This window comes from Crinia signifera, chromosome 3, assembly GCF_055691185.1.
Source record: "Crinia signifera chromosome 3, ASM5569118v1, whole genome shotgun sequence".
Classification (NCBI taxonomy): Eukaryota; Metazoa; Chordata; class Amphibia; order Anura; family Myobatrachidae; genus Crinia; species Crinia signifera.
Genome location: NC_139219.1, coordinates 38,360,620 through 38,387,867, shown reverse-complemented (window position 1 = coordinate 38,387,867; position 27,248 = coordinate 38,360,620). Strand labels below are relative to the sequence as shown.

Genomic DNA, 27,248 nt, shown 5'->3' with positions numbered 1-27,248 from the left:
CAGCAGCGCCAGCCGGGCGGCCAGAGGGAGAGCGCAGGGTGCCGTGAGTATGATAGGCGAGGGGGCAGCGGGGCGGTCCGCCGGGCTGAAAGTGGTTAATCTTTCAGCCCGGCAGGCGTACACACATGGCGATGATGGATGAAAAACCATCCATCATCGCCTCATCTGCTGGTAAAACCAGCAGATGAACCACTTTCCTAGCGATGATGCGGGAGCGCGCATCATCGCTAGTGGGCAATCTCTGGGCCATACACACTAGGCGATTTTGAGCCGAAAATCGCTCAAAACGGCTGTTTTGAGCGATTTTCAGCTGAAAATCGTCAAGTGTGTATGGGCCTTAAAGCAGAACCTTTTGTGTTTCTTGTTCACGTTTTAGTTGAAAAGATCCATAAAAGACCCCAGCTGTAGATAGTGGGGTATGCATTAACATATTTGTTTTTAATTTAGCTATTTAATTACTGGACAATAAGTTAATGATCATCTTAAGCAAAACATAGGAGGTTTATCTATATTCCATAACGAGTTAAAAGAGATTGGAAGAACAATAAAGTTAAACGGTTTTGCAACGTACCACTAGAGATTTTGCTGTCACATAGCATTTGAAGAAGTTGTGTTTTTCCTTTGTATCATAAAAATGCTTAGTTCAAAAACAGAGCAACGTGTTAACTTAGTTTTTTGTTAACTTCAAAAAAATAAAAGGCCACCAAATCTTTCCATATAGTAACCTAGGGTTACGGGGCAGATTATATGTCATGTGCATGTGTGTTTAGTGGTACAAAAAGATTTAGGGGGAATGCACTAACATCTGCCGCCCCACTTCAACAGCTTCCGTATAGATAATAATCGCATATGCACTAAGATCAGTGCCAGATTAAGCCTTCGGGGGGCCTGGGGCACTTTAGACAGGGGGGCCCCCTTGCACTTGTCATTACTGGCCGCAAACTGCATGGGAGAATATCACACTGTCAAAACACAGAGTAAAGGCAGTATAAACTTGATCAATGGGTAACTGCAGGGGGGAGATATCCATACATACATAGCACATGAAAACCTGTGTTTGTCCCTCTGCACCTTACTCTGTAGAACTGTCAGAGACCTCACAGTCCCAGTGCTGCCTCTGATTAAAAACCCTCCCATGACTAGGCTGCTGCTGCTGTCCTCCCTGGGCCTGAGACGCATGTAATGAGCTTCACCAATCAGAGCTCAGCACAAACCTCTCAGCCTCTGCCCTCTTGTGCAAAGTGTCATGGGACTTAGTCAACTCCCTTGTGCAATTAGTGTGCCTTGGCACCCCATGCTCAGCACTATTAATCATTGTCACATTGGCAGATAGGTGAAGCTGCAGCACTACCCCACTCCCATGCACAAAACCTTTAATAAAAAAAAATATATATGCCAACCACAGGGGGCTCATAGCTAGAGGGGGCCCCAGAGGTACTGACCCCTTTTGCCCCTTCTTTAATCCGGCCCTGACTAAGATATGTGATTATTATCTCTTGCGTTTGCAAAGCAGTTGGCGACGTGTCACGGGTCCCAATCGGCTCTTCCTCTTCCTCCTGTGCCTGGCTGCTTGCAGGAACTCCACCGGCTCCTCCTCCCTACACCCGGAAGGCAAAGTACGGTGCTAGGGAGGAGGAGGATTTTAATGCATATGAAAATGCGGTAAAAACACAGATAATGTGTTTTTTTTACTGCATTTTCATGTTAGAACATCCCGCCCCTAGTGATGGACATGAGGATGTCGAAGATGATGAATGTCCCCAACGGCATGAAATATCAAAAACATTTGAAAATTCGAAAAAATTAAGAAAGTGGCTTGAATTGACCGGTGACTCAGCACCTGAGTGATAGCAGAAATGGTAACATCGACAAATAAACGATGACTGCAGGCCGAGCTGAGCGATGTGCCAAAGGATGGATTGGCCTATTGTTTATAGGCAAAACCCTACGATCTAGCGGTATAAACAGTGCATGCACTGTCTACAAATGGAGCCGGCTCCATCTTTGCAGTGGATGGCGATTCTGCCACCATCCACCGCCAGCGGCCGGCTACCGCCAGGGGCGCGCGCGATGCTAGCACGCCTTGAGGCAACGGAGCTTGGCGGGGGTCCCCGCTGCTTCCCCGACCCTCCCGCAAACTGGGCAGTGTCTCCCTGAAGCGGGGATGGGCAGGGAGACACTGCCCAGCCGCCGTGATCCGCCGTGTTACTGGTACGCGCGTGCGCGTGAGACGCGCGCGCGTCCCAGTCTCTGTTGCCGGCGCTCAACAGTGAAAGACATCTGGCGAGCGCCGGACAAAGATGGAGCTGGCTCCATCTGTATGTCTGTGGGCGATAGCAAAGTGTGTGGCCGAGCATCACAGTCGCCCGGATCCATGCTTCATTTTTATGCACTCTAGAGATATCGCTTAGAAAGGGGGTTAAAATTGTCCCGTGCGTATGCCCCTTTAGGCAAGTTTTGCATCAAGATCTAAGATGGTTCCAAAGCTTCTCACAGCCAAGCAGAAAGGAATGAAAGGAAAATTTGTACAGACATTTCGGAACAAATTCAAGCAGATTTGCATTTTTTTTTAGGTGTAGTTATTACCAGTAATGAAACCTGGATCTTTCAGTACGATCCTGATTGTAGATCCAATAGTGATGGTAGTTTGCTGTGATGGGATTTTGGACAGTCCAGATTTAGGGCCTGATTCAGTCATGGTTGCAGATTCGAAAATTTTGCTAAACTGCAACCTCTGGCGGTAGTCTGTATGGGGGAGCCCATCACAGCGCAAGGCCGCCCTGTATGCCAGGTAGAACCCAGCGATGTGCCCACAGGGTGCTCGAATATGACCGGCAGCCTACTGGTTTGGCATCTATGTAGGCTGACCTTGTTTAGGGTCGCAGTGGCTGTGTGTGACATCATGCAGCCGCCATGGCCCTCCATCGGAGCGGCACAGACATGTCTGATTTCTGGGAACCTCCCAGAAAACACTGTGCCCTGCCCCTGTATCGATGCATCATCGCCCCTCATCGCCAACCCCGTTGGAACTTTGCGATCTGCTAATTTCGGAGATTTGTTTTAGGGTCTGAATTAGGCCTTTAATGTATTACCTGTCAGGAAGAATTATTGCAGGATTCTTGCAGTTCTTCTGCACCTAGCACTCAGGATGGATTTCTGGGGGGAGTTTAAAGCAGGGTTGTCTACTTTTAAAGTCGCCCCCCCCCCCCCCCATTACTGTAAATCCCACAATTTTGTGGGTCTTTGAGGGGGGACAGGGCTAAATAATGCGCTTTGCATCTTTAGCCCCATCCCCCAAAAAGCTGTGGATCACGGGGAATTAGCACTACCATGGGGGAGTGCAGTGGCCCAGCTCCTATAGAGCATTCTGATTGGTGCTCTGCTCTATCATAGTGCAGTGTCCTCACTCCTCCTTGTTTTGTGGTACAGTATTTTCCACAGAATATTCTACCTGGGTACCGAAACTTCTCTCTAGTCTTTGCTATCCTTTTTCTTCAACGTTCTGACTTCCACGACTTGCTGCCTGATTTTTAAACAATTCTGAACTGTGAGAATAAGCGGTAAATATACGAAAGCCTTTAACAATAAAGAGGTGCTGTTGTCCATAACAACCAATCAGATTCTGCGTATCATTTTCTAGAATGCAATGAAGAAATGATAAACATAATTTGATTGGTTGCTATGGGTGACATCACCTCTTTTCATTTATAGAAGCTTTTGTAAATTTGACACGAAGAATCTCATTATTTCTTATTAACAGCTAGACTGACCTTACTGGCAAATGGCCGCATCAAACTGCTAATGAGAGGGTGGACCCATGCATTACTGGACAAATACAGAGGAATCCGGGACACTAGACCAACATACCATAGTTGTATTTCTGTACAGGATTTAACGGGATCCAAAAAAAGTGTCTCTGCAGACCGGACGCAGCCTTGCAGTGGGCCACATGTTGTTCATCAGTAGTATATAACGTTCATTATATATTTCTACAAATTGTATATTTTAGGGCCAGTACACAAATGATAAAGAATCCTCTGCTGCCCTCTTGTGCCGGTTAGTTAAAATGAACAATATATATTACATTTTTTTCATGCAAGGGGACATGGTAGACTTATATGGTGTCTATGTCGACTTATGTTGACATAGACACCCAAGAAAGTGGAAACTCATGTCGACATTTTCCTATGTTGACCTTTTTCATGTCGACCTTTGCTCGTGTCAACCTTTTCACCATGTCGAGACTAATGCATGTTGGCCTTTTTGAATTGTTGACCTTTGTGCCTGTGTAGTTCAAATAGACTCAATATTTGGCACGCAAAATTCTTACCCGCTCGTTGGTGCGCTAATCTGTCAAGTGGTAAAGCTTGCTTTCTGCTATGGTCCATTGTTGTCCATAGTGTAACCCGTTCCAGTGTGAATCCCACTGTACTCCCACCATCTCTGGACATTGAACACCGCCATGACATCTGTGATCAGCTGACCTTTGATTCTCCAACCACTGCCTTTGATGCAGACATCTGGTCCAACCTACCAATCTCTGCTGACAGGAAGTACTGTATTTAACGTTTTCTGAACGCTCTTCTTCAAACAGTGTAAACACTCATCGATTCCAGCCTGGTATCTGCATTATCGGTTCCAGCCTGGTATCGGCATTATTGGTTCCAGTTAGATATATGCATCATTGGTTCTAGCCCAATATCTGCATCATCGGTTCCAGCAGCATATCTGTATCATCAGTTCCAGCACGATTTTAGTATCATCAGTTGCAGACTGATATTTGTAGAATCGGTTTCAGAACGATATTTGTATCATCGGTTTCTAACTGATGTTTGTTTTATCAGTTCAACCACAATATCCGCATAATCAGTTCCAGTCTGATAACTGCTTTGTTAGTTACAGACTGATAATTATTTAGTCAGTTCCAGCTTGACAACTATCTCATCAGTCTCAGCCCGATATATATACTTATTGCTTCTTTAGTTCCAGTATGGAATCAACAACATTGGTTCCAAATCTGATATCTGTATCTTCGACTCCAGCATCGGAAATCGAGCAGCTTTAACACTAGCTACTATTGCTCCCAGCCAGCTAGTCTGCTTCTGCACATATAGCCTCTAGTGCAGTGGTTCTCAACCTCGGTCCTCAGTACCCACCCCCCAACAGTGCATGTTTTCCAGGTCACCTAGCAGGTGCACAGGTGCACTAATTTTTCACTGACACATTTTAAAAGATCACAGGTGGAGCTAATTCTGTCACTTGCACAACGTGCACTATTCGGGGTTCCTGAGGACCAAGGTTGAGAGCCACTGCTCTAGCGTGTCTCCTCATTCCTGCTCACATGCAAGAACTACCCAAAGCCCCCAAGTTTTCCTACATAAAGCTTTTTATCACTGGCCCACTAGAGTCACAGCTGGGAACTTGAACACTGGTTCCCCTAAGCACCTACATCAATGTCCACTTGAAGCGCTCATTTGCTTCATTATCTTGGGTCTTGTTAGGATTTGGTTCAGAACTGATGCATACACTAGGTCTGGCACAGTCAATCTACCATGAGCAATGCTAAGGACTTTACAGTCTTCATTGTCTTATTGTTCTGCAGTTTGGCCATCATGAAACTTGTTCAGGTTTTTCAGATGTCCTCAACCAAGTGTCCTTTAATTTATGGATGGGGGAGGGGACAGGTCACAGCTGGCTCCCTAGTTATACCCCTTTTACACTAAAAATTCCGGATCCGACCCGGCATTTGGAAGAAGGACCTGGGTAGAAGTCCCGTGTAAAGGGACACGGTGTGACGGATTTACACCGCCTCTGACCCGGGTCTGATCCGCCGAAGACCTGGAGTTTTGAGGCGGTGTAAAAGGGGTATTAGTCAGGAATAGGGTAAAAGGTGAGGGTGTCAACCTTTTTCATGTTGAATGTGCTTGTGTCAACCTTTTGTCAATGTCCACCTTGTGCATGTGTACTGAACCTGCATGGAGCCAAGTTATACGAAGCACTACTTAGTATTTGGCTAAATATGAATTTAAATGCTACAAACCAAAATTGTAATGCTGGATACACACATACAGATTTATCTGTCCAATCTAGTAGGTGAGTAAAGTTTATATATTTAATGAATAAAGGTTGACAGTATAAGTTACTTTGTACAAGCCAGAACAGAGCTGGTATTAGATAATGGAGAAATTTAATCAGTCTGAGTTTGTAAAAAATGCACACTGATATGTATGTATCTGGTCTCCAGGAGAAGCTCTGTGCTATCATACTGTATCATTTACATTTCCTGCAGCAGCCGGTAGGGGGGGCGCTTACATTCCCGGAATCGTTACTAGTACTGTGTGGTTCCCTCACCCATATCCCGGGTGATAAGAAAGCATGGCGTTGAGAAGAAGGCTTTATACAGAGACAGAGCGCTCTTTCTCTCTTTACATATACTACTCAGCACTCTCGCACCCCCACGCTGTTATTAATGAGGACGTTGGAAACTCGTGTAGGCACCGGCCCAATTAACTATCCAATGAGCGCAAGGCTGTCAATCTGTCGTCTACTGTTAGCCAATCAGAAATCGCTGCACTGATTTCATGGGCGGGCCCCTGTGTTACACACACGCAGCTGCAGCTCAGCCAAACTTCATGCATTGTTGACATAAAGGCTTGTCGGAGACTGACAGCTCCTGCAGTCAATCAGCTGATTCCCACCACTTTACTCACCTCTGAGAGCCAATCGGCGCAGCGCCTCAGCGGAGGAGGCGGGGCGGGAGACTGGGTGGGAATGTGATCAGTGTTTGTAATGAATGGCAGGGAGTTGGGGGACAGAAAGGTATGTACTGGGGAATTAGTGATCTCACAGGGAGGGGGATTGGGTGCGCAGGGCTGCCATGGCCACTGCCTCATGGCAGCTGTTGTTGTGGAATGTGGCAGCATTTGGTAGCTGTTAGGTGTTTTGCTGCTACAATGGAAAGCCAGAGGATGCATAGTGTACCTCTGAGCTAGCACAGCATTGCATGCTCTGTTACTATATCAGTGTAATCTGTTGTAGAACAGTACATGTAGTGTAATATGGAAATATGCTTTACAGCCTAGGTGGGCAAAATACAATCTGCCAGGTGATTGCATGACATTGTTAGCACACAACTGACCGGTAATGGCTGATAGATTTTTCTGTTCTGGAGCAGTTGTACCATAACAGACACAGGTGAAGCCCGGTGCACAGTAGGCGATTAATCGGATGATATGTTGTTCTGACGTAGATTGGGAAGCCATATTGGCCACATCTCTGGGTATAGACTATATGACTTTTTGAATGATTTATCCGATTCCGACAGATCAGAATGACAATGTTCAAATCGCCGCTGGCGATGCGTGCTCCCGATGGCTGAAATTGTACGCACTTCAACGCTGATTTTGAAAATATATATGTACAGGTTGAATATCCCTTATCTGAAATGCTCGGGACCATGAGATTTTTGGATAAGCGATTTCTGTGTATTTCAGAATTTTTTCCCCCATACTTACCTGCAGGGTCGCCAAGAGAAATCCTGGGCCCCGGTACAACAACTTCCTGGGGCCCCCAGGGACGGAGCTCCTCTGTGGACCTGTTGTTACGCCACTGCTTCCAAGGTGGATACAGGGACAAAAATTTACACCGTAATGCCTATTACACATGTCACACACCCATTACACATTAAACCACATGCCACAATGCTCATTACACGTTATGCCACATACCGTAGGGGGAAGTACACATTGGGTGAGATTTAATAGGATGAGAGATTCAGAAAGTGAGAGATTTGGGAAGAAATCTCCAGATTTTCTAAAGCAGCAATCATTTACACTGCAAAACCAGTGTGATTTTGCAGTGTAAATGATTGCCGCCTTAAAAAAAGCTGGAAATTTCTTCCCAAATCTCTCACTTTCTGAATCTCTCATCCTATTAAATCTCACCCTATATTCCACACACCGTAATGCTCATTGCATATTAGGGGGTTAAAATGCCCGTTGCCATGGGATTAACCTGCTCTGCCAGGTGTTACATGCTCTGCCAGGGTTTAACATGCTTGTTGCCATGGATTTATATGCTCTGCCATGGGTTACATGCTTTGCCAGGGGTTAACATGCTGGTTGTCATGGAGTTACAGTACATTCTCTGCCAGGGGTTAAATGCTGACTTCCAGAGTCGGATCTCAGCCCCAGCAGCATGCAGGGAGGCAGTAGACACAGAGCAACCAGCCACCCACCTTCCACCTTGGAACACAGTGACCTGGACATGGGTGGGGAACCAGGTCTGGGACTGCTGGGCTGGAGACATGGAACTGGCACCTGCTGCTGCTGGTGGCGGCTGGGATGGGAATGTGGGGAGTGGGGCGGGCTGGATTCTGCGGAGTTGGTGGTACTCCCGCGGGAGGTGGCCTTTTTGACCCAGTTCCTCCCAGAACCCAGGGAATACCTACTCTAAGTATCCTCCTTTTGCTGAGCCACAGTAAACTCCCATCATGTGGCAGGCCCTTGAGTCAGAGCGGAACAACGCTCAGAAGGACCTCTGTGATTCTGCTGCCCCCACGTCCGCCCACATTCGCACTCCCAATGCCGCTGCTGAACAGCTGACTCCGGCGCACTCAGACCCGGTGCACTTGCCAACAATTTTTGTGTGTCCAGACCAGGGCCCCCCTGACAGGCCCAGGTAAACTGTACCTGCTCCCCCCCCTCTCGGCACCCCTGCTAACCTGGTCCCCTGATGGCCCCCCGACGTCCACGGTGTCCCCTGGCGTCCATGGCGGCCATCGTAATCCTCTTCAGCTGCATCCCTGGTCCCAAGAATGCATTGTGCAGGTGCGCCGGTGACGCCCACGCAATGCATCCTTGGGATTGGGGATGCCGCTGAAGAGGATTTAAGTGGTCGCCATGGACTCTGGGGGATGAGGGAAGTATGAAAAAAGGTGGCGGGGACGACAAAAGCAAAAGACCCCAAATATTCTGAAAAAAAACAACAAATTTTTCGGAAAATTTGGGTTTCTGGATAAATGAATAAGGGATACTCAACCTGTATTAGTGTGTGTGTGTATAATATATATATATATATATATATATATATATATTTCATATTATGGAAAAGGGGGGGGGTTGTCTGGAGTGCGCTCTAACAGGGCTTTTTAAATAAAGAATTACATCTTGAATGAAGTCTACGTTGAATTGTTGAACATCCGAATTCCACTTCAGAGGATATATGATTGTGATATCATGCCTATTATATATATGTGCTAGGTGGTACTGTTAGAGCGCACTCCAGACAACCCCCCCTTTCCCGTACCTACTCTGTGTTTCTCACTAACAGGAGAGATGTTCTGGTGTTGCGGCTTGCTATTTGATTAGCGCAATACCTAAACTATATTCTGTGTTTTCCATATTTCATATTATATATAAAACAAGAGTATGTTTCATAACAATGAAAAATGAAAAAAAAAAAGTCAAAATCTTGATTTTCTCAAAAAGCTATATTTTATTGGTACTTGTGTATTAGCACGGCGCCACGATTTTGATCGAAGTGCATCTCCTCGCATTGCATGCAATATAGCGGCATGCGATGGGATTTTTAATTGTACAAGCACCCTGATGGGTGCTTACAATGTTAAATGCACCCCCATTGTCAACGCCACCCCCACTATCAACGCCAACCCGAAGCGTGGGGAGCGCAGCGAGCCCGCGAGGGGTGGCGGTATGTGCCCTCCGACCTTTTCATACTCCCACTATCAACGTCGGCGTGGAGTTGATCTTAGATAGTGTTGCGAGCCACCGAGCCCGAAGCGTGGTGAGCAGATGTGGATTACTTTACATGTATTCCGCTTCCCCTCGCGGGGCTCGCCGCGCTTCGGGCTCGGTGGCTCGCTGTGCTCGCCACACTATCTAAATTCAACTCCACGCCGACGTGGAGTTGAAGCGTTTGAATTTACACTCCCTGCAAACCTCTAAGAAGGGGGCACCTAAATTTAGACGCTAAAGCGTCTACATTTAGTAGGGTGTAGGGGTACATAGGGGTGCACTGTGCAAAACACTCAAACCTATTCACAATGACACTAGTCGACGTAACAACTGTCGACCTTGTTAATTCCACTATCCACGCCACCCTGAAGCGTGGTGAGCGGAAGCGGTACGCGTCCGACCAACCTTTTCATACCCCCACTATCCACGTCGGCGTGGAGTTGAATTTATAAAGTGTGGCGAGCCCGAAGCGTGGCGAGCGCACGCGCATAACTTCACAGGTATACTCGCTGCGCTCGCCACACTTTATAAAATTAACTCCACGCCGACGTGGATAGTGGGGGTATGAAAAGGTTGGTCGGACGCATACCACGTCCCCTCGCGCGGCTTGCTGCGCTCGCCACGCTTCAGGGTGGCGTGGATAGTGGAATTAACAAGGTCGACAGCTGTTACGTTGACTAGTGTCATTGTGAACAGGTTTAACAGTGTTTTGCACAGTGCGCCCCTATGTACCCCTACACCCTACTAAATTCAGACACTTTAGCGTCTAAATTTAGGTTCCCCCTTCTTAGCGGTTTGCAGGGAGTCTAGATTCAGACGCTTTAGCGTCTAAATTTTAGCGTCTGCATTTGGGACACCCCGTATGTTAGCGGTGTGCCGGGGTGTTCACTGTGGAACTACAAGTACCACAATGACCTGTCAGCACTGGGCAGCGCACGCTGCTGCTGCCAGCCCTATGCTGATAACGTACATTACATCTAGAGCGGCACGCAAGAGACTGCGCGCGGTGGCGCCGTTAAACTACACAAGTACCCTTTCAATTTATCTCTTTAAACACTTTTTTATGAAAGCTTACTTCAGATCATTAAAATATGGTGCTGCTGCCCTGGATGGATGGGTGGTTGATGGATTGGAACTAGCTGAAGGTTTCATTTGTTTTTAGTATTTCCATTCATCTGACACAGAACATTTACCATAGGAATCCATAAAACATTTAGCTTCCTTGGGTATAAAAAAGCTGGGGATGGATGGAGGAATGTATTATACTAAAGATGAGCTTGATGGAGGAATTATACCAATCCTTTTCATTACAATCACAAATGATCAGTTTGAAACAATGTGTTGGTTTGGTGTGGCATAACCCATATCCTCTCCCATAAATGCTCAATTGTGTTCCCATTTGGGTGAATGTGGTGGCCACACCATTCATCAGGACTCTCCAGAATCCTCCTTGAACTTATTCTGGACAACTGATGACACGGTTCATTATCCAGCTGGAATATTCCACTGTTGTGGGGGGTACATTATGTCCATGAATGGCTGCAAGCGGTCACAAAGCACTGCAGTGTGGATGGTTACTGGTCAATAACGTGTTCAATTGGAACAGCAGCCCCAACCGATGCCATTTGAGGGTCTATTTAGTAACATCCCAAGTTGTAATGTTCACGCTGTACTGACCTGCTGGATATGTATCTGGTAGCTCCTGCACTAAGGGCCTTATTCTAGTTCACTCTTTCTGACAAAATCCTTCTTAGCTGGACAAAACCATGTGCACTGCAGGGGGGCAGATGTAAAATGTGCAGAGATAATTATATTTGGGTGAGTTATATTTTTTTCTGTGCAGGGTAAATACTGCTTTATTTTTACACTGCAATATAGATCTCACTTTGAAGTAAAACCCCACAGAAATATAATTCTCTCTGCTCAAGTAACATCTGCCCAACCTGCAGTGCACATGGTTTTGTCCATCTAAGAAGGATTTTGTCAGAAAGAGTGAACTAGAATAATGTTATATGAGGTAGTGCCGCTTGTCTGTTACCACAATGCCAATGGTCATGATCATTAAGCACCATGGTCGGCCACTGCGCTATTCACAGAGGTAATACCTTTCGTTAGGTATTCTTTGTACACGCATGACCATATACAGTATGTAGAATGTCTGCAGCACGTCAGAAATGTCCGTAGCACGTCAGAAATGGAATGTTCTACCTGTAGGAGAACCCACTATCGAGCGGCTTTATTCTCTGATAATTCATATCGCCTCGCCATATACAGCCTAGCCGATTTCAGATTAGAACTGATTGATGCAGATCTGGCCAATTCCAAGATGTCGCACACCAGACACGTTAACATTTCTCTGTTGTCTTTCATTTGTGTGATGACCTGGGTTTTCTTTTTGGCTGGCCTGGTTTGGGGGTGCCCTGCACACTAGACATGAACCCCAGAGTGCTAGGGACTTGCCCAGCAGAGGCGACCTGGATGCTGGTGGGCATGGCCGCATTTATGCCAACAACCTCTTTGATATTTATTTGTAATATATATTGTCATTTTGGTACTCTTTACCTAGATGGGCGCCCGTCGCGGGCATCGCGGGTACATTTATGTGTGGCCGCGACGCGACCGACGCGATGCCCGCGATTTCCCATTGAAACCCATGTTAAACATGGAAATCGCGTCGGTCGCGTCGCGTCCGTCCATAAATGTACCCGCGATGCTCCCGATTTGCCATAGGAATCAATGTTAAAAGGCCCGATGGACACGATTTTACTGTTAAATGGCTCAGTGGACCCGATTTGCCCATAGGAATCAATGTTAAATGGGCCACAGAGCCCAAATAAGCACAATTAACCCTTAAATGTCCCCCCAAATTTTTAACGCCACCCCACGATCCACGCCAACCCGAAGCGTGGCGAGCGGCGGCGGTACGCGTCCTCCGACCTTTTCATGCCCTACTATCCACTAGGGCGTGGAGTGAGAATAGAATAGTGTGGCGAGCGCAGCGAGCCACCGAGCCCGAAGCGTGGCGAGCGGACGCGGATACCTTCACAGTTATACGCGTCCCCTCGCGGGCTTCACAGGTGTCGGTGGCGACGCGGACACCTGTGAAGCCCGCGAGGGGACGCGTTTACCTGTGAAGGTATCCGCGTCCCCTCGCGGGGCTCGCTGCGCTCGCCACGCTTCGGGCTCGGTGGCTCGCTGCGCTCGCCACACTATTCTATTCTCACTCCACGCCCTAGTGGATAGTAGGGCATGAAAAGGTCGGAAGACACGTACCGCCGCCCCTCGCGGGCTCGCTGCGCTCGCCACGCTTCGGGTTGGCGTGGATCGTGGGGTGGCGTAAAAAAGTTGGGGGGACATTTTAAGGGTTAATTGTGCCTATTTGGGCTCTGTGGCCCATTTAACATTGATTCCTATGGCCAAATCGCGGTCATTGAGGCATTTTCCATAAAAATCGCGCTCAATCAGCCTTTTTAACATTGTTCCCTATGGGAAAATCGCGGTCATCGCGGGTAGCAGATTTTTATGTACCCGCGATTTACCCGCGATGGCCGCGATGCCCGCGATGACCGCGATTTTTATCCCCGACGCCCGCGATTTCAATCGCGGGCGCCCATCTAGGTAAAGAGTACCGTCATTTTTAGTAGTAATGATTGTAAAGTGCACCATCATCGCCTTTTTTTGTGTAGTACTATAAATCTCAGCAAAGTTACACCTCTCATTACAAGCAGCTAGAGACCCCTTTCCTGTACATTTCCAAGATGTTACAGTATGGTAACGCCACCTACTGTTAAGGCCCCCATACACACGATTCCGACAGATTGGGCAGAGTCGCATGTGTTTGATTGTAGCTCCAAACATGACCCATTCCAGGAGAGAGACAATGCTCTGTTCCTTGGCCTCCATCTTAATTTAGGATTGCCATCACCTGTTTTAACCAGGTTCATTTATAAGAAAGGTGGTTCACCGGGATGCAGTTACAATGCCGGCGGTCGGGATCCCGGCGTTCAGAATCCCGACGCCGGAATCCCGACCGCCGAAATGCAGACACATTCTCCCTCCGTGGGTGTCCACGACACCCCTGGAGGGATAATAAATTAGTGTGCCAAGCGTAGCGAGGCACCGGGCCCGCTGCGTGGCGAGCGCAGCGTGCCCGCAAGGGGGGGCGATCCACGTCCCCCCCTTGTCGGCATTTCGGCTGTTGGGATTCCGGCGTCGGGATTCTGAACGCCGGGATCCCGACCGCCGGGATTCAATACTGAATCCGTTTCACCACAGGTGATGGTACGCCTAGATTAAGGGGGAAGTCCAGAAATAGGGGACTTGTTGAGAGGTACTATTTGATGTCCCATCCAATACGCGGTCCCGTGCATTGAATAGGAGTTGGAGGTTGGACCTGCCTGCATGTCCGACCACTGACTCAGACCACCACCCAGCAGCAGGAAGGGAGTCGCATACGATATATCACATGCAGAAAGATCCTTGCAATTCTCGCAGTAGTATCTAGCCTATCTACATAAGTACAATTGAACAATTTTTGTGTGTGTGTGTATAGATGTTCTACAATAACTCTTGAACGCTTTAGCTAATCGTCTTCAGACTTTGCACACTACCATATCATCTTAAGGGACAATCTAAGTTCGAAGATGGGTTTAATCGTAAGACCACTTAGGGGGACTGTCATAAGGTCCATGCTTTCGTTGGAAAGCTTATGACATTCTGAATACAACCAGGGCTGCTGAAAGCGATGTCAGGCATCTGTAAAAAAAAGGGGTGTGGTCAACAGGGGATAGGGCTAATGGGAGGGTGTGGCCATGTTCCTGTTAAATATTGTTTTGCAGGGGTTGCAGTATGCTGCTGCAGCTGCCTCTCTGAGCGGGGGAGAGAGGCTGTGCTGCTGTGGCAGCCTCTGCTCTTTACTCCCACTGCCCGGTCTCTGTAGTGGGGGAGGGGGACCAGGACCCGGGCCCCTCCAACAGACACTGGCCTGTGTAAAAAGTACCCCCCCTCTCGATGGCACTGAATCCAAAACAATAAAAAGACTTCCTTAAGTGGACCCTTAACCTCTTGAGTGGTAGGTTTTCCTGGGGCAGGACAAACCTACCAGAAATACTCACCACAGAAGGGGCAGCCGCTGCCTTCTGCAGCAACCCCTGCTCCCCTGTGCCTGCTGCTGACTGCTTCGGCTGTTTGCGGATACTTGGAGAAGTTCGGGGCCGCTTGGGGGGGGGAGGGGGAGGGGGGGGGGGGGGGGGAGCGCTCGTCTGTTCGGGCATTCCTGTGTTTGGATGCTTGAACACAAGAACAGCCCTAAGCGGCCGTGATCCTCCCCAAGCAGCCCTAATCCTTCCCGAGCGGCCCCGTTCCTCCCTGAGTAGTGATGGCTAGGATCGCTAACCCCTACCTCCCAACATGACCCTCTGTTCCTGGACTTCCCTGGTAATTTATGATTATCATTTCTTATCAGTTAACCTGTTTAAAACAGGTGATGGTTATCAGAAATTAAGAGGGAAGTCCAGAAACAGAGCATTGTGTACCTCCTGGAGGGGGTCATGTTGGGAGGTATGCTAACGGGAGGGGGGAGATCAGTGACGGGGGATGGTAGTGCGCCAGTGTTTCACCGCTGGAGGCACCATTGGCGCACACTTTCTTTACAATGGCATGCCCGGAAATTTCTCGGGTGAGCCTGCTCCGGCACCGAAGGGGTTAAAGGCCTCTAATTGTCCATTAAATGAAAATCATTTTCACTTCACAAAACTTTTGAGAATTGCATAAGCATAAACTTTCACTCGTCCGTCGATGGGCCTTAACACTAGTCTATCAGGTTCTCAAACTCGGTCCTCATACATGTTTTTCAGGTCTCCTCTTAAGGTGCGTACACACGGGGGCGATTTTGTCCAAAACCGCGGGAAATATGGTCGCTGAGCGACCATATTGCCCGCAATGGGAGTGTGCACCGGCGATATATCGCCGGGTGCGCGCTCCCGTTTTTGCCCCTGTGGTGATCGCTGGTCGCAGGAACATGCTCCTGCGACCAGCTGATTACCACTGCCGGGCTCCCCCGGGCAGTTTCTTTTTCATCAGCGACCATCTCTGGTCGCTGATGAACAGGAGAAACTGAGCAATATATTGCTCAGCCATATATTGCTCAGCAATATATGCCTGAGCAATATATCTCCCCCGTGTGTACGCAGCATTAGAATCACAAGTGCGTTAACTAGCTCAGCCTGTAGCTGATTTAAAATGTGTCATTGAGCAATGAATACTCCTGTGCACCTACTGAGTAAACCTGTAAAAAGTGATTTGTTTCGGGTCCTGAGAGCTGAGTTTAAGAACCAATTATCTATCTTTTTGTATTTTGGACTTAAACATTTTTAGGCATGTAAATTCTTCATAATTTAACCAATACCTGTGACAAGTTGGTATATTAAACACTGAAATGATACTCATGAAGTTTAAAAAACAAACACTAGATGGTGCCAAATGGAAATATACTAAATTACTTTGTAGACTAGAAATGGATGTTAGTGCAATGTTATATTTGGTGTAATAATAGGATTAATGGTGAAGCACTTCAGTGCTGATTTTGAAGATGTTGGACACTGAAGTCTGATTTTAATATTTACTCTACACCAGTGGTAGCCAACCCTAGCCCTCGAGAGCTACCAACAGTTCACATTTTCCAGACAACCTAGCTGCTGCACAGCTGCACTCATTAATCACTGACACATTTTAAAAGATACACAGATGGAGCTAATTAGCTCACTTGTGATTCTGTGAGGAGACCTGCAAAACATGCACTGTTGGTAGCTCTCGAGGACTAGGGTTGGCTACCCCAGCTCTACACAATGGTTCACAGATAATGTAATATAATACCAGATTTGTGAATTAATTGTACTGTGATCTAGTTACAGTAAATAGTCACACTAGCAGATATAAACTGTGTTGGTAAAGATGAAATACTAGATATGTATGACCTGACGTTTCTTTTATCAATTATTATTCTTTTATCAATATTCAATCCGCTCCATCCTAAAACATTAACCTATAACCCCTATAATCTTAGGTAGGGGTCTATACAACAAGCTGTGTTAACAGGACCCCGTTTAAGGTTTCTCAGCACTCTAAGAAAAATTTCAACCTGCTGTCCCCCCCCCCCCCCCCCCCAACCCCACACTGCCGCCAATACTCCCTCAAGTGGAAGTGGGGAGGTGGCATCTGCTACCACCTGCATCAAGTACAACAAGGATGTCTTCTCATAGATATCCTTAATTTAATGATGGGAAGACTTGATGGCGCTCCCCATTTCTCGGCACCCTAGGCAGCTGCCCAATGGATATCAGCTTGTGAATGACCCAAGTTTGATTATTCTGTTTATTATTACTGTCCTGATCTGTAAATTTACTTTCTTTGTAAATGCGGAAGTTCTAAGAACATATTCAGTGTATACAGTACCAGCATAATAATATTTATTTTCTAGTCCATAGCATTGGATTTATTTCCAATACATATAACCCGCTGTATGTTTCCTACCCATCCGCCTTCCTGCTGCTGCGTCCCACTCATGTCATCTTACTGTTCCATTCTCTCCCACACCTACACATTTTCCACTTCATTTGTACGGATGCCGTATCCCTTTCCCCGTCGTCAGCTTTTCTACCTGTTTTCCGTCTTGCGGGCTTAATTCACTTACATTCTCCCGCTGGCACATGTCATGCAGGATTTAACACTTTGGTTTCACAGAACTGACAAGCACCACTATAAGTGATTGCTGCATGCAGTACAGCTGCACACTCCCAGCTAGCGGAACCGGTTCACTAACTTTATTTCTTGCTCTCATTTACTTTGTTTCCAATAAAGTGCAGCTCATGGAGACAGCTGTTTGTTGTGAAAGAAAGTGAGAATGGAGCATATTGGGTACTCTGCGGGGAACAGCTTTGGAGGCTTTATACTGTCTACCCAGCCCCTCAGTGTCACCAATTGATCATTGAGTGTTTGTGTGACTGTATATAGATTGTCCTCGTGTGCACTGTGGGATGTAGGGGGTTATTCAGACCTGATCGCTGTTGTGCGATTTCCCAAGCCGATCGGTTATAAAAAGTCTGTGCATGCATCTGGGCCCCAAAGCGCATGCGCGATGCCAAGCAGCGACAAAAATCAACTCATTTTTATTTGCAACCTGGCCACAGTTTGGCAGGAAGTCTTCATTTGTGGGTGATAACCGGACATTTTTGGGGAGTGCCAGGAAAAACGAGGTGCGCCCATTCGTTTTTAGGGAGGGCATGTGACGTCAGCTCTGGGATCTATCAGCCTGTACAGATGGAGCAGCTCACATTGGAGCTCCTCGTGGCGATTCTATCGCCATTCGCCAGGTCCCCGCTACCCGCCGCCCTGCAGTGCTTAAGACGCTTGCATGCCCCATTCCATTGGAGATCACCGCCGACTCCCTGCTGCTCCCTCATCGCCGCCCCCACTAACCCTGCACACCTACCTGAAGCGGAAATCTGATCGCAGTACAAATTTGTTCTCAAAATGGCCAAAACCATGTGCACTGCAGGTGGGGCAGATGTAACATGTATTGAGAGAGTTAGATTTGTGTGCTATTTTGTTTCTGTGCAGGGTACTGGCTGCATTTTTTTACACTGCAAAGTAGATTTCAGTTTCAACACACCCCACCCAAATCTAAAGGCCCATACAGACACTACGATGATTCCTTAATGATGATGAACGACCCCATTATAAATCACCTCCTGAACAACTCAGAACGACTTCGTTCAGGGTCGTTCAGGAGGTGAATCTTTCAACATCGTCTAGTGTTTATGCTGTGAATGATGGACGACTACAAACGATGCGCGTACCCGTGGGTCGTTAAAGACCATAGCTATCGTCCATGCATGCAGGTTAATTTGGCTATGGTCGTTAACAATGTTTGTTTTTCAATAGAAAAAGGACCTGCATCATTTGTGGTCGTTTCTCATCCGTCGTGCACCAGCGATCACTGCAATGCTGAGGTCGTTCATTTTCACTTCAAGGGTGAAAATGAACGATGGTAGTTAAGATGTGACACATCGTAGTGTCTGTATGGGCCTCTACTCTCTCTGTACATGTTACATCTGCCCCACCTGCAGTCCACATGTTTTTTCCCATTTTGAGAACAAATTTGTACTGAGATCATATCTGAATAAGGGCCCTTATTCAGGTTCATTCACATGCGCCCGATTTTTGTTTTTGAGTTTTAGGGGTGCACGCGCACCCCTTAATGCTGTGCCCACCCTTATAAACACCTCCCTGCCACTATGAATACCAGCAATACCTTTTACCAAATACTTTTTTTGTTTTCAGAACTGCATTTCATTAAAAGAAGTGCCCTTCAATCAATTTTGTGTGTTTTTTATTGTTAATTGTACTATCACTACATACCTGCGTCATCCATACATGTTTTTGACTTTATTTGCATGCACTGTTACATAGAGTAATTAGAAGGTTAAAACTGAAATAGACAGAAGATTATGGTGTGGGTGAGAGACATTTTATATTGTACTGAGTTAGCAATAGATGATGGTAGACCTGACAGAAAGGGGTTGTATCCCGCACAGGATGTAATCTCTAGGTAGTTAGAATTGAATGAATGATCCAACTATCTTAAATATATCGATCCTTATCACATAGGGTAATTTAAATAGTGTTGGAGGTGCCCCCAAGAAATCGAATAATCTAATACTCATACAAGAAAAATGGGTGACTGTGATAGACAGGCAATCCGTTAAGCAAAATGGATTTCTTGTGGAGGGCACACTTTTAATACAGTACTTTGTTTAATGAATGGTTTAAAACTTAACTTTTATTTCCACACTTTATAAAATATAATTTCAAAAATTATTGTACACAATATTTGTAATGAAAAAGTGCAAACAGCTACTGAGTATCGATTCATTAAATTGAACAGTAGCGATAGGTGGTGTTAGTCTAAAAAATACACATTAAAATTACTTGTAAATGATAATGTGAGGCACAAATAGAGCCTCTTCTAAACCTTCAAAATAGGAAGAAAAGCGTCCTCAATGGGACTACTCCAGACAAGGTCAGTGTATCAATAATTCAATTAACATCTCAATTTGTTGTACATTTTAGTAATTATTGGTTGAAACCTGCATATAGTCCCGCTAGTAATGACTAGATGAGTATAGCCAATAAGAATCCTTAATTATCGGCTGTATGCGGTGTTAGATCAGTCCTGATGCCGCCGCAGTGCAGGACTGAAATGCGTCACCAGCGGGTCAGCCACACACAGAAGAGGCAGGAGGAAATACCTGTGTTACAAGCAGGAGCACCGATCCGTGTCTGGAGGCTGTCTGTCAGTTCCCCCCTGCAGCAGGGGACTGCTGAAGACCGATAGAACCCATTTCACCACGTGGGCTGGATCACCTAGAAGCCTAACCTAAATGATAGTAAACATGCCTGATTGGTGGTGTTAGACACACCCAATTTGTGGTCTTAGACATGCCCAAAAGGTGGTTTTAGGCACACCCCTTTGACGGTGCACCCCCTAAAAAATGTGCTGCACATGCCTATGTTTGCCCATAGACTGGATGTGTGCACCCACGTCAAATAAACCCATCTTTACATCCAGAGGGCGGGTGGGTGGGGGGAGTCGGGCGCTGGGCTGCCCCATTAGCATATTGGAACGCCCAGCGTTTCAAGGGCGTTCCCATGAGAACACTGGGCATTCTCATGCTAATGGTGTCGTGATGCACATGTGGGGGGTGGGCAGCCTACATCACTGGATGTCAGCTACCCGCCCACTTCCCCCTGTTTCCCGCCCACTTCCCCCTGTTGCTCAGAGCAACCTTACATATCCGTGCACCTTCCATGAAAGATGTGGGAGGTTCCCACTGACATGCGAATTGATGTTTATATACAACATCCATTTGCAGCCATTGCAAAGCAACGCGCCTTGCAAATGGTAGGGCGGCGTATCACCATTCGCAAAGCAGGATCTGGTTCACTCGCAAGGATGCAAATTCACATCTCAGCGAATTCACCAGAATAACCCACATTATCCCTAATTGTATCTATACACAGAATGCTGGGCCATTTCTCTGCATTACTGGTTTTGGTTGTAGTTATGATTTGGTTCTAATGCAATGAACAAACGCACCTTTTTTCAAAGCACAATAAACCAAGCAGATTTATGATACCTGTATAATCCGTCCTGTCACTTTCCAGGCACCAAACCTGACACATGTACAGTGCATATCCTGTAATATGTGAAATCAATCAGCAACCTATCACAATCTCCGAAGGGAGCCACAACAGTGAGATCGGTTGGGAAGGAGTGCTAAGACAAGTGTCGTGACGCTGAATGTGCCCGCTGAGCACTTTGCCTCTGTTTGCGTTGTCTCTCTTCAATATTCCCTATTTCACTGCCGTGAAGCAACATACAAAAAGTTTCCTTAAAATGGCCTCCCATATATAAATGAAACAAAACAAATAATTAGTGTCTTTTTTTCCTTTTTGTCTGTCTGACCTCAGTGAGCTGTAGATTTCGTTTTTTCTGTTAATTTTAACCTCTGCATTTCAAGATCCTTACATATACACTGACTAAGGGGCAGATTTATTAAGCTTGGAGAAGAGATAAACTGGAGATAAAGCGGAGAAAAGGTAAAAGGAGATAACGCACCAGCCAATCAACTCCCAACTGTCTTTTTCAAACACAGCTGATTGGCTGGTGCTTTATCTCCTTTTACCTTTTCTCCACTTTATCTCCAGTTTATCTCTTCTCCAAGCTTAATAAATCTGCCCCTTAGTCAGTTTTTGTGTAATTGTTTCTGTATTATACTTTAATCACTTTTTATCAATAAAAAGCTTGTGATGTTTAATTCGGTATTTTTAACTTGTTTAATTGCCCATTTTCTTGACGGATGGCCTTCGGTGCATCCAGACAGTGGATCGGCGGTGCTGACCGGTCGGGAATCGCAATTTTAGCATTTTAGTAAATAGCATGCAGACTTGAGTATTTGTAGGATTTAATTATGAAAATGCATATTCATTAGCATATAATGGATTTGGCAATACTGCTTCAGAACAGTTAGGGCGAAATGCAATAGCCTGTGGTTTGCTGTAGATGGCGCAATTCCAAAAAGATAGTAGATTTAAAGTACAGTAGCAGTTAGTCTGAAAGCAAAACCAACCTTTATATTGAATGACTATTGAATACTTATTATATTTGTCCGTTAGTGTTTTTCAGTATGTTAATAGATTCTTTGTGTTGTCGAATCCTACAGGGTTATTCCTAGTTAAAAAAAAAACATTTAAAGGAACTAACTGTATAAACAAAAGGACATAGAGCATAAAACGTCCTTTATCAACACAACTGTACACATTGGTCAAACATTTGTTTGCCCTCTAAATAATAATAGTATATACTTCTCTTGCAGGCTCCCACCGGCGTCTCCATGAAACAATACCCGCTGCCCAAATGGGAGTACTACATTTACTTACTGCTCTCACTGGGAATTCACTTATATTCATTTTATCAGGTCTACCTGTCATCCAGAGGTAAGTTTCAGAATTGACTAATGGCTTATATGGCCGAATGTAACTTTCAGTTTGGTGATACAGATTGAGTATCCCTTATACATTTATCCTTTATCCAAATTATTCCAAAAACCATAGTCTCCGGTATGTACCTTATTTTTTGTTGGTAAAAACCTACTGGGTACATTTTTAACTGGCACTTCTGGGGAAATGATATGTAACTGGCACTAAAAATGTGCTAGAAAATGATTGCTTGGTATTTCAGGGTGAAATTTAATAGGATGAGAGATTCAGAAAGTGATAGATTTGGCAAGAATTCTCCAGGTTTTTTTTTAAAGCGGCAATCATTTACTGTGAAACCAGTTTGATTTTGAATTGTAAATGATTGCCGCTTTAAAAAAACTGGAGATTTCTTACCAAATCTCTCACTTTCTGAATCTCTCATCCTATTCAATTTCACCATCTGTTTCTGAGATAGTACACAAACTTTGTTTCATGTTTTAAAACCTTGTTTCATGCTCTAATACAATGTATTTGTGTGTATTTCATGTGCTGATGTGTTTATTTACCTTAAACGGGCGGATTGGCCCGCCGAAAAACCAGGCCATTTCCCGGTGGGCCAGTCCAGATTTCCATACTGCCAGGGCCGGTGCTATCAGTCCTGCAGTGCGGCGGCCATATTTGTTTTGGGCTATCCTGCCCTTCTTTATGACCAGGCTGCGGCCGCTTGGTGACGTGATTCGCGATTCTTCCCGGGCCGGATTCCCGGGCCCTGACCTTAAATGCAAGATACTGTACCTCATTCAAATATAAAAATATTCCAAAAAAAACAGAATAATCCATTATCCAAAATGCTTTTGGTCACGTGCGTTTTGGATAAGGGATACTCAACAGAGAATACACTCATGAAGAATTAGGTCCAGTATCACTGTATGTACCACAAATACAACTTCTTCTTTCTTTCATACAGTGGTCCCTTCTTTAGACCCAGTTTAAATGTAATTTGAGGATCAGTATTAATTCTATGGCGAATGGGCCTTCTTGGTAAATTTCCCCACAGGAGTTGGCACGGGTAGGTTTTATGGGCATCCCCATGAAAATGCTGGGTGTTCCCCTGGGAATGCAGGTGGGGCGTTGCTTGCTCATGACGTGTCAGCGCCAGCCCCGTCTTCTGCCGTCTCCGGTTGAGCTTTCACTGACTTTTATTTCCCACGGAGAGAGAAATGTTTTGATGGTCAGCGACCATCGATTGATTTCTGTCCCCTTCGGCCTCATGTGAGGGGATGTGTTCCCGGACACCATCCCCTCACAGTTACCCAGAGGATGCGGGCGGCGCTGGTAGTGGGGGGTTGTACAGGGGTTGGGCGTTCACGGGGGAGCATATACTTTATCTTTTTTATTTGCTTCCATTTTGAAATCGGCAGAGTGATTAGTTAATTTGATATTTTAAGAATATTTATATATTTGTTTAGGGGTTTTTTTATGCAGTTTTCTGGTTGTTGTGTTACAGGTGTGGCAACTTGAATAGATGGGACACTACCGTACATTAATTTAATGCTTTGCATTTCTTGTGATAAAGCTGCTGATTGTGTGTGTGTGTGTGTTTTAAACACTGAGGGCCAGATGTACGAAGCATGAAAGTGATAAAATGGAGAATCCCAGCCAATCAGCTCCTAACTGTCATGTTACAGGCTGGGTTTGAAACATGGCACTAAGGTACTGATTGGTTGGTGGTTTATTATTCTCCATTGTATCAGTTTTCAAGGCTTATTACATCTCACCCAGAAAGTGCACTTTTCCAAAATATTTTTTCAGGCATGCCAAAAATGTTCCCATTTAACAATGTAAAATCATTTTGGAGTCACATAGTTAATTTCCAGCATTCTCTCAATAACTTGACTGAACTGTAGTGAGATGGTTTCATAACTGCAATTCCATCGCTCTTTATTCATTCAAGGTCGATACGGCTCTTTACATCCTTTTGAAATTCTTACAGTGCAGGTATATTTAAGAGGTTACAGCAGAATTTGTTATTTTTATTCCGCTCCATCCCTTGTAGTTATCATTGAGTGCCATAAGTATGAGAAGTTATTATTACAAGTGGTTGGTTCTATCGTCTGCTAGATGCTGGTTCCTCTAAGCAGTACAGTGCTGCTGACATTTGTACAGACCGATACATTCTGATCAGTGGCAAACGCAGGATTTTCAGAAGGGGGTTTCCAAAGGGGCGGAGCAAAGCACGGAGATGGACACTTAGGTGACCCAGTATATGCCGGGTCAGTTAAAGTATTATAGATAGACCAAATGTATATAAATAATAATAATAATAATAATAATAATAATAATATATATATATATATATATATATATATATATATACACACACACACACACACACACACACATATATACATATATATATATACATACAGGGGCGTCAACAGCAGTGTAGACCCCTGGGCATAGAAATGTATTGGGGCACCTACCGATCCTCCAGCGGTGGTAGGGGGTATTATATCAACCGCTCAGCATGTAGGGCCTGGATCAGTAATTTCCACTAATTACACCTTTACTGCACAGATGGTGGGAGATAGGGTGGGAGAAGGGTGCATTGGGCTGAATGAAGGGGCCCTGATACATAACTTCCAGGGTGGTAGAGGATGTTTAATATGCAGAGGAGGGGTGTATAGTGGAGTGGGCTTATTATTCATAATTTTCTGGTGGGAGGACAGCTTGCTTGACTGCAGATATCTCCAGTTTGCAGGAATTAAAAACGAGAGAATCCCACCTACCAAATGATATTGGTGACTAGGGGATCAGAGTTCAGTAGGCAGAGCAATCTGCCAACGAGTATATAAAACTACATACTAGGTGTGTGGAGCTGGAGCAGTAACCAGCTGCTGGAAGGCTGATATCTCTGGTTTGGGGAACAGTAGAGACAAGCTACTAGTGTCCATCAAAGGGGGAGAATCCCAGCTTTTGGAATATACCCTCAGAAAAACTCTTAATCAGACAGAACCTGAAATATCTGACTGGGAAGAGCAATTAACAGGCTTGGATGGGGACCACTGAAGTCAGATATCTCCGCTTCCCAAGGGCCGATTTTTAAAATTCTTGTACCCATCAGCTTTCAGCCTATGGTACTCAGAAACCCCCCCTGCGTGCGCTACTGCATAGTTACTCACAAAGTGTCAGTAAGCCAGTGCCATACAGATAGGCTGCCATAGATACACACAATGTGTCAGTAAGCCAGTTCTATACAGGGTAGTCTGCTATAGATACACACTATGTGTGAGTAAGACGTGCTATACAGGGTAGGCTGCTATAGATACATGTAATGTGTCAGCAAGTCAGTGCTATACAGGGTAGTAGTGTTCCCGCTAGGCTTATTTCACAGGGCACTGCGCCCTGCCCCTTTTATAGCTGCCGATTTTTTCTGCCCGCCCTGCATAGTTAATAGCCGCTGCCGCGCTAGAAGTCTCCTCCCACTGACAGTGTAAGCTGCTAGCGTGGCAGCGTGTGGACACTCCCCTCTCACCCCTGACATGCCACAGCAGCGGGGGGGACAGTGAGCACCAGGAGATCACGGGGCAGAGGCTGCTCTGTGCGTGACAGTGCGTCCCCTTGAAGGCACCGGCCCAGAAGCCTGCTGGTGGTGACACCTGCTGGCTGGAGGCAGTGCTTGGCCCCCAGGGCCGGTGATGGACAGCTGGACCCCCTGGGATATGCAGCCCTCCCGCTCCCCCGCCGCCGCGCACTTGTTGATGCGGCCGAGTGCAGCATGTAGGGGGGTCCCGGCTCATCTGCCCCCTCTCCGCAGGCCACACGGACTCCTCAGCGCTGCATCTGGGGGACTTTATGGGGGATATAACCCGCTCCGGAGAGTTGGGAGCAGGTCAGGGACGTGGACGGCAAAATTGATTATATTGATCACAGATAAGTGTCAAAGGTCTGTTTCATATGTGCAAGTTTATTTACATGTGCAATGCTAATAACCACCATTGTTGGCCATATAATATTGTCCAGTATACATAGGGAAGTTGCAGGAACCCAAGTTTAACGTTTCATTTCCGGACGCATTTGTTTGCATTATATTGATCCACTCACATTTTCTGTAATCACAGTATGCATATTGCCATATTGCCAATCAAAACATTGTCCATAATAAATACAGGGGGTCTCAGGTGGTCAGAAGTAATGTACTCAAAGCCCAGCAGTATTCATAAATTTATCAGGTTTACATGGCTAAACTCAAGGAATTTGTGCTTGAAATAGGCAATACTTAATGGGTGCCAACAACACTATTGCCCATTCTCCATCACTGACATTATGATGTCAAAGTATGACCGATGTCACATACCCATACTATTCATTCGCAGTACGAGTGCAGTGCACATGCAAATTGATGGTGTGACACTCAGGTGTCACAAGATGGTTATATAGCATAAATGTGCCCATGGTGTGATGCTCAGGTGTCACAAGATGGTTATATAGCATAAATGTACTGATGGTGTGACGCTCAGGTGTCACAAGATGGATTATATAGCATAAATGTGCTGATGGTGTGACACTCAGGTGTCACAGGATGCTTATATAGCATAAATGTTCTGTTGGTGTGACGCTCAGGTGTCACAACATGGATTATATACAGTAGCATAAATTTGCTGATGGTGTGACACTCAGGTGTCACAGGATGGGTTATATAGCATAAATGTGCTGATGGTGTGACACTCAGGTGTCACAAGATGGATTATATAGCATAAATGTGCCGATGGTGTGACGCTCAGGTGTCACAAGATGGATTATATAGTATAAATGTGCTGATGGTGTGACGCTCAGGTGTCACAAGATGGGTTATATAGCATAAATGTGCTGATGGTGTGACGCTCAGGTGTCACAGGATGGATTATATAGCATAAATGTGCTGATGGTGTGACGCTCACATGTCACAGGATGGAT

General features: G+C 45.8%; 1 protein-coding gene across 3 annotated transcripts in view; it reads left to right on the top strand.

Annotated features, from left to right (window-relative positions):
* Positions 1-6,699: 6,699 nt before the first annotated feature.
* Positions 6,700-27,248, top strand: part of HHAT (hedgehog acyltransferase) — a 365,335-nt gene continuing 344,786 nt past the window's right edge. For all 3 annotated transcript variants that reach the window (XM_083175655.1, XM_083175656.1, XM_083175654.1), the window contains exons 1-2: positions 6,700-6,819; positions 22,190-22,310. In XM_083175655.1, coding sequence (XP_083031781.1) covers positions 6,790-6,819; positions 22,190-22,310 — 151 coding nt within the window. In that variant the 5' untranslated portion in view covers positions 6,700-6,789. The remainder of the gene's footprint in view (positions 6,820-22,189; positions 22,311-27,248) is intronic.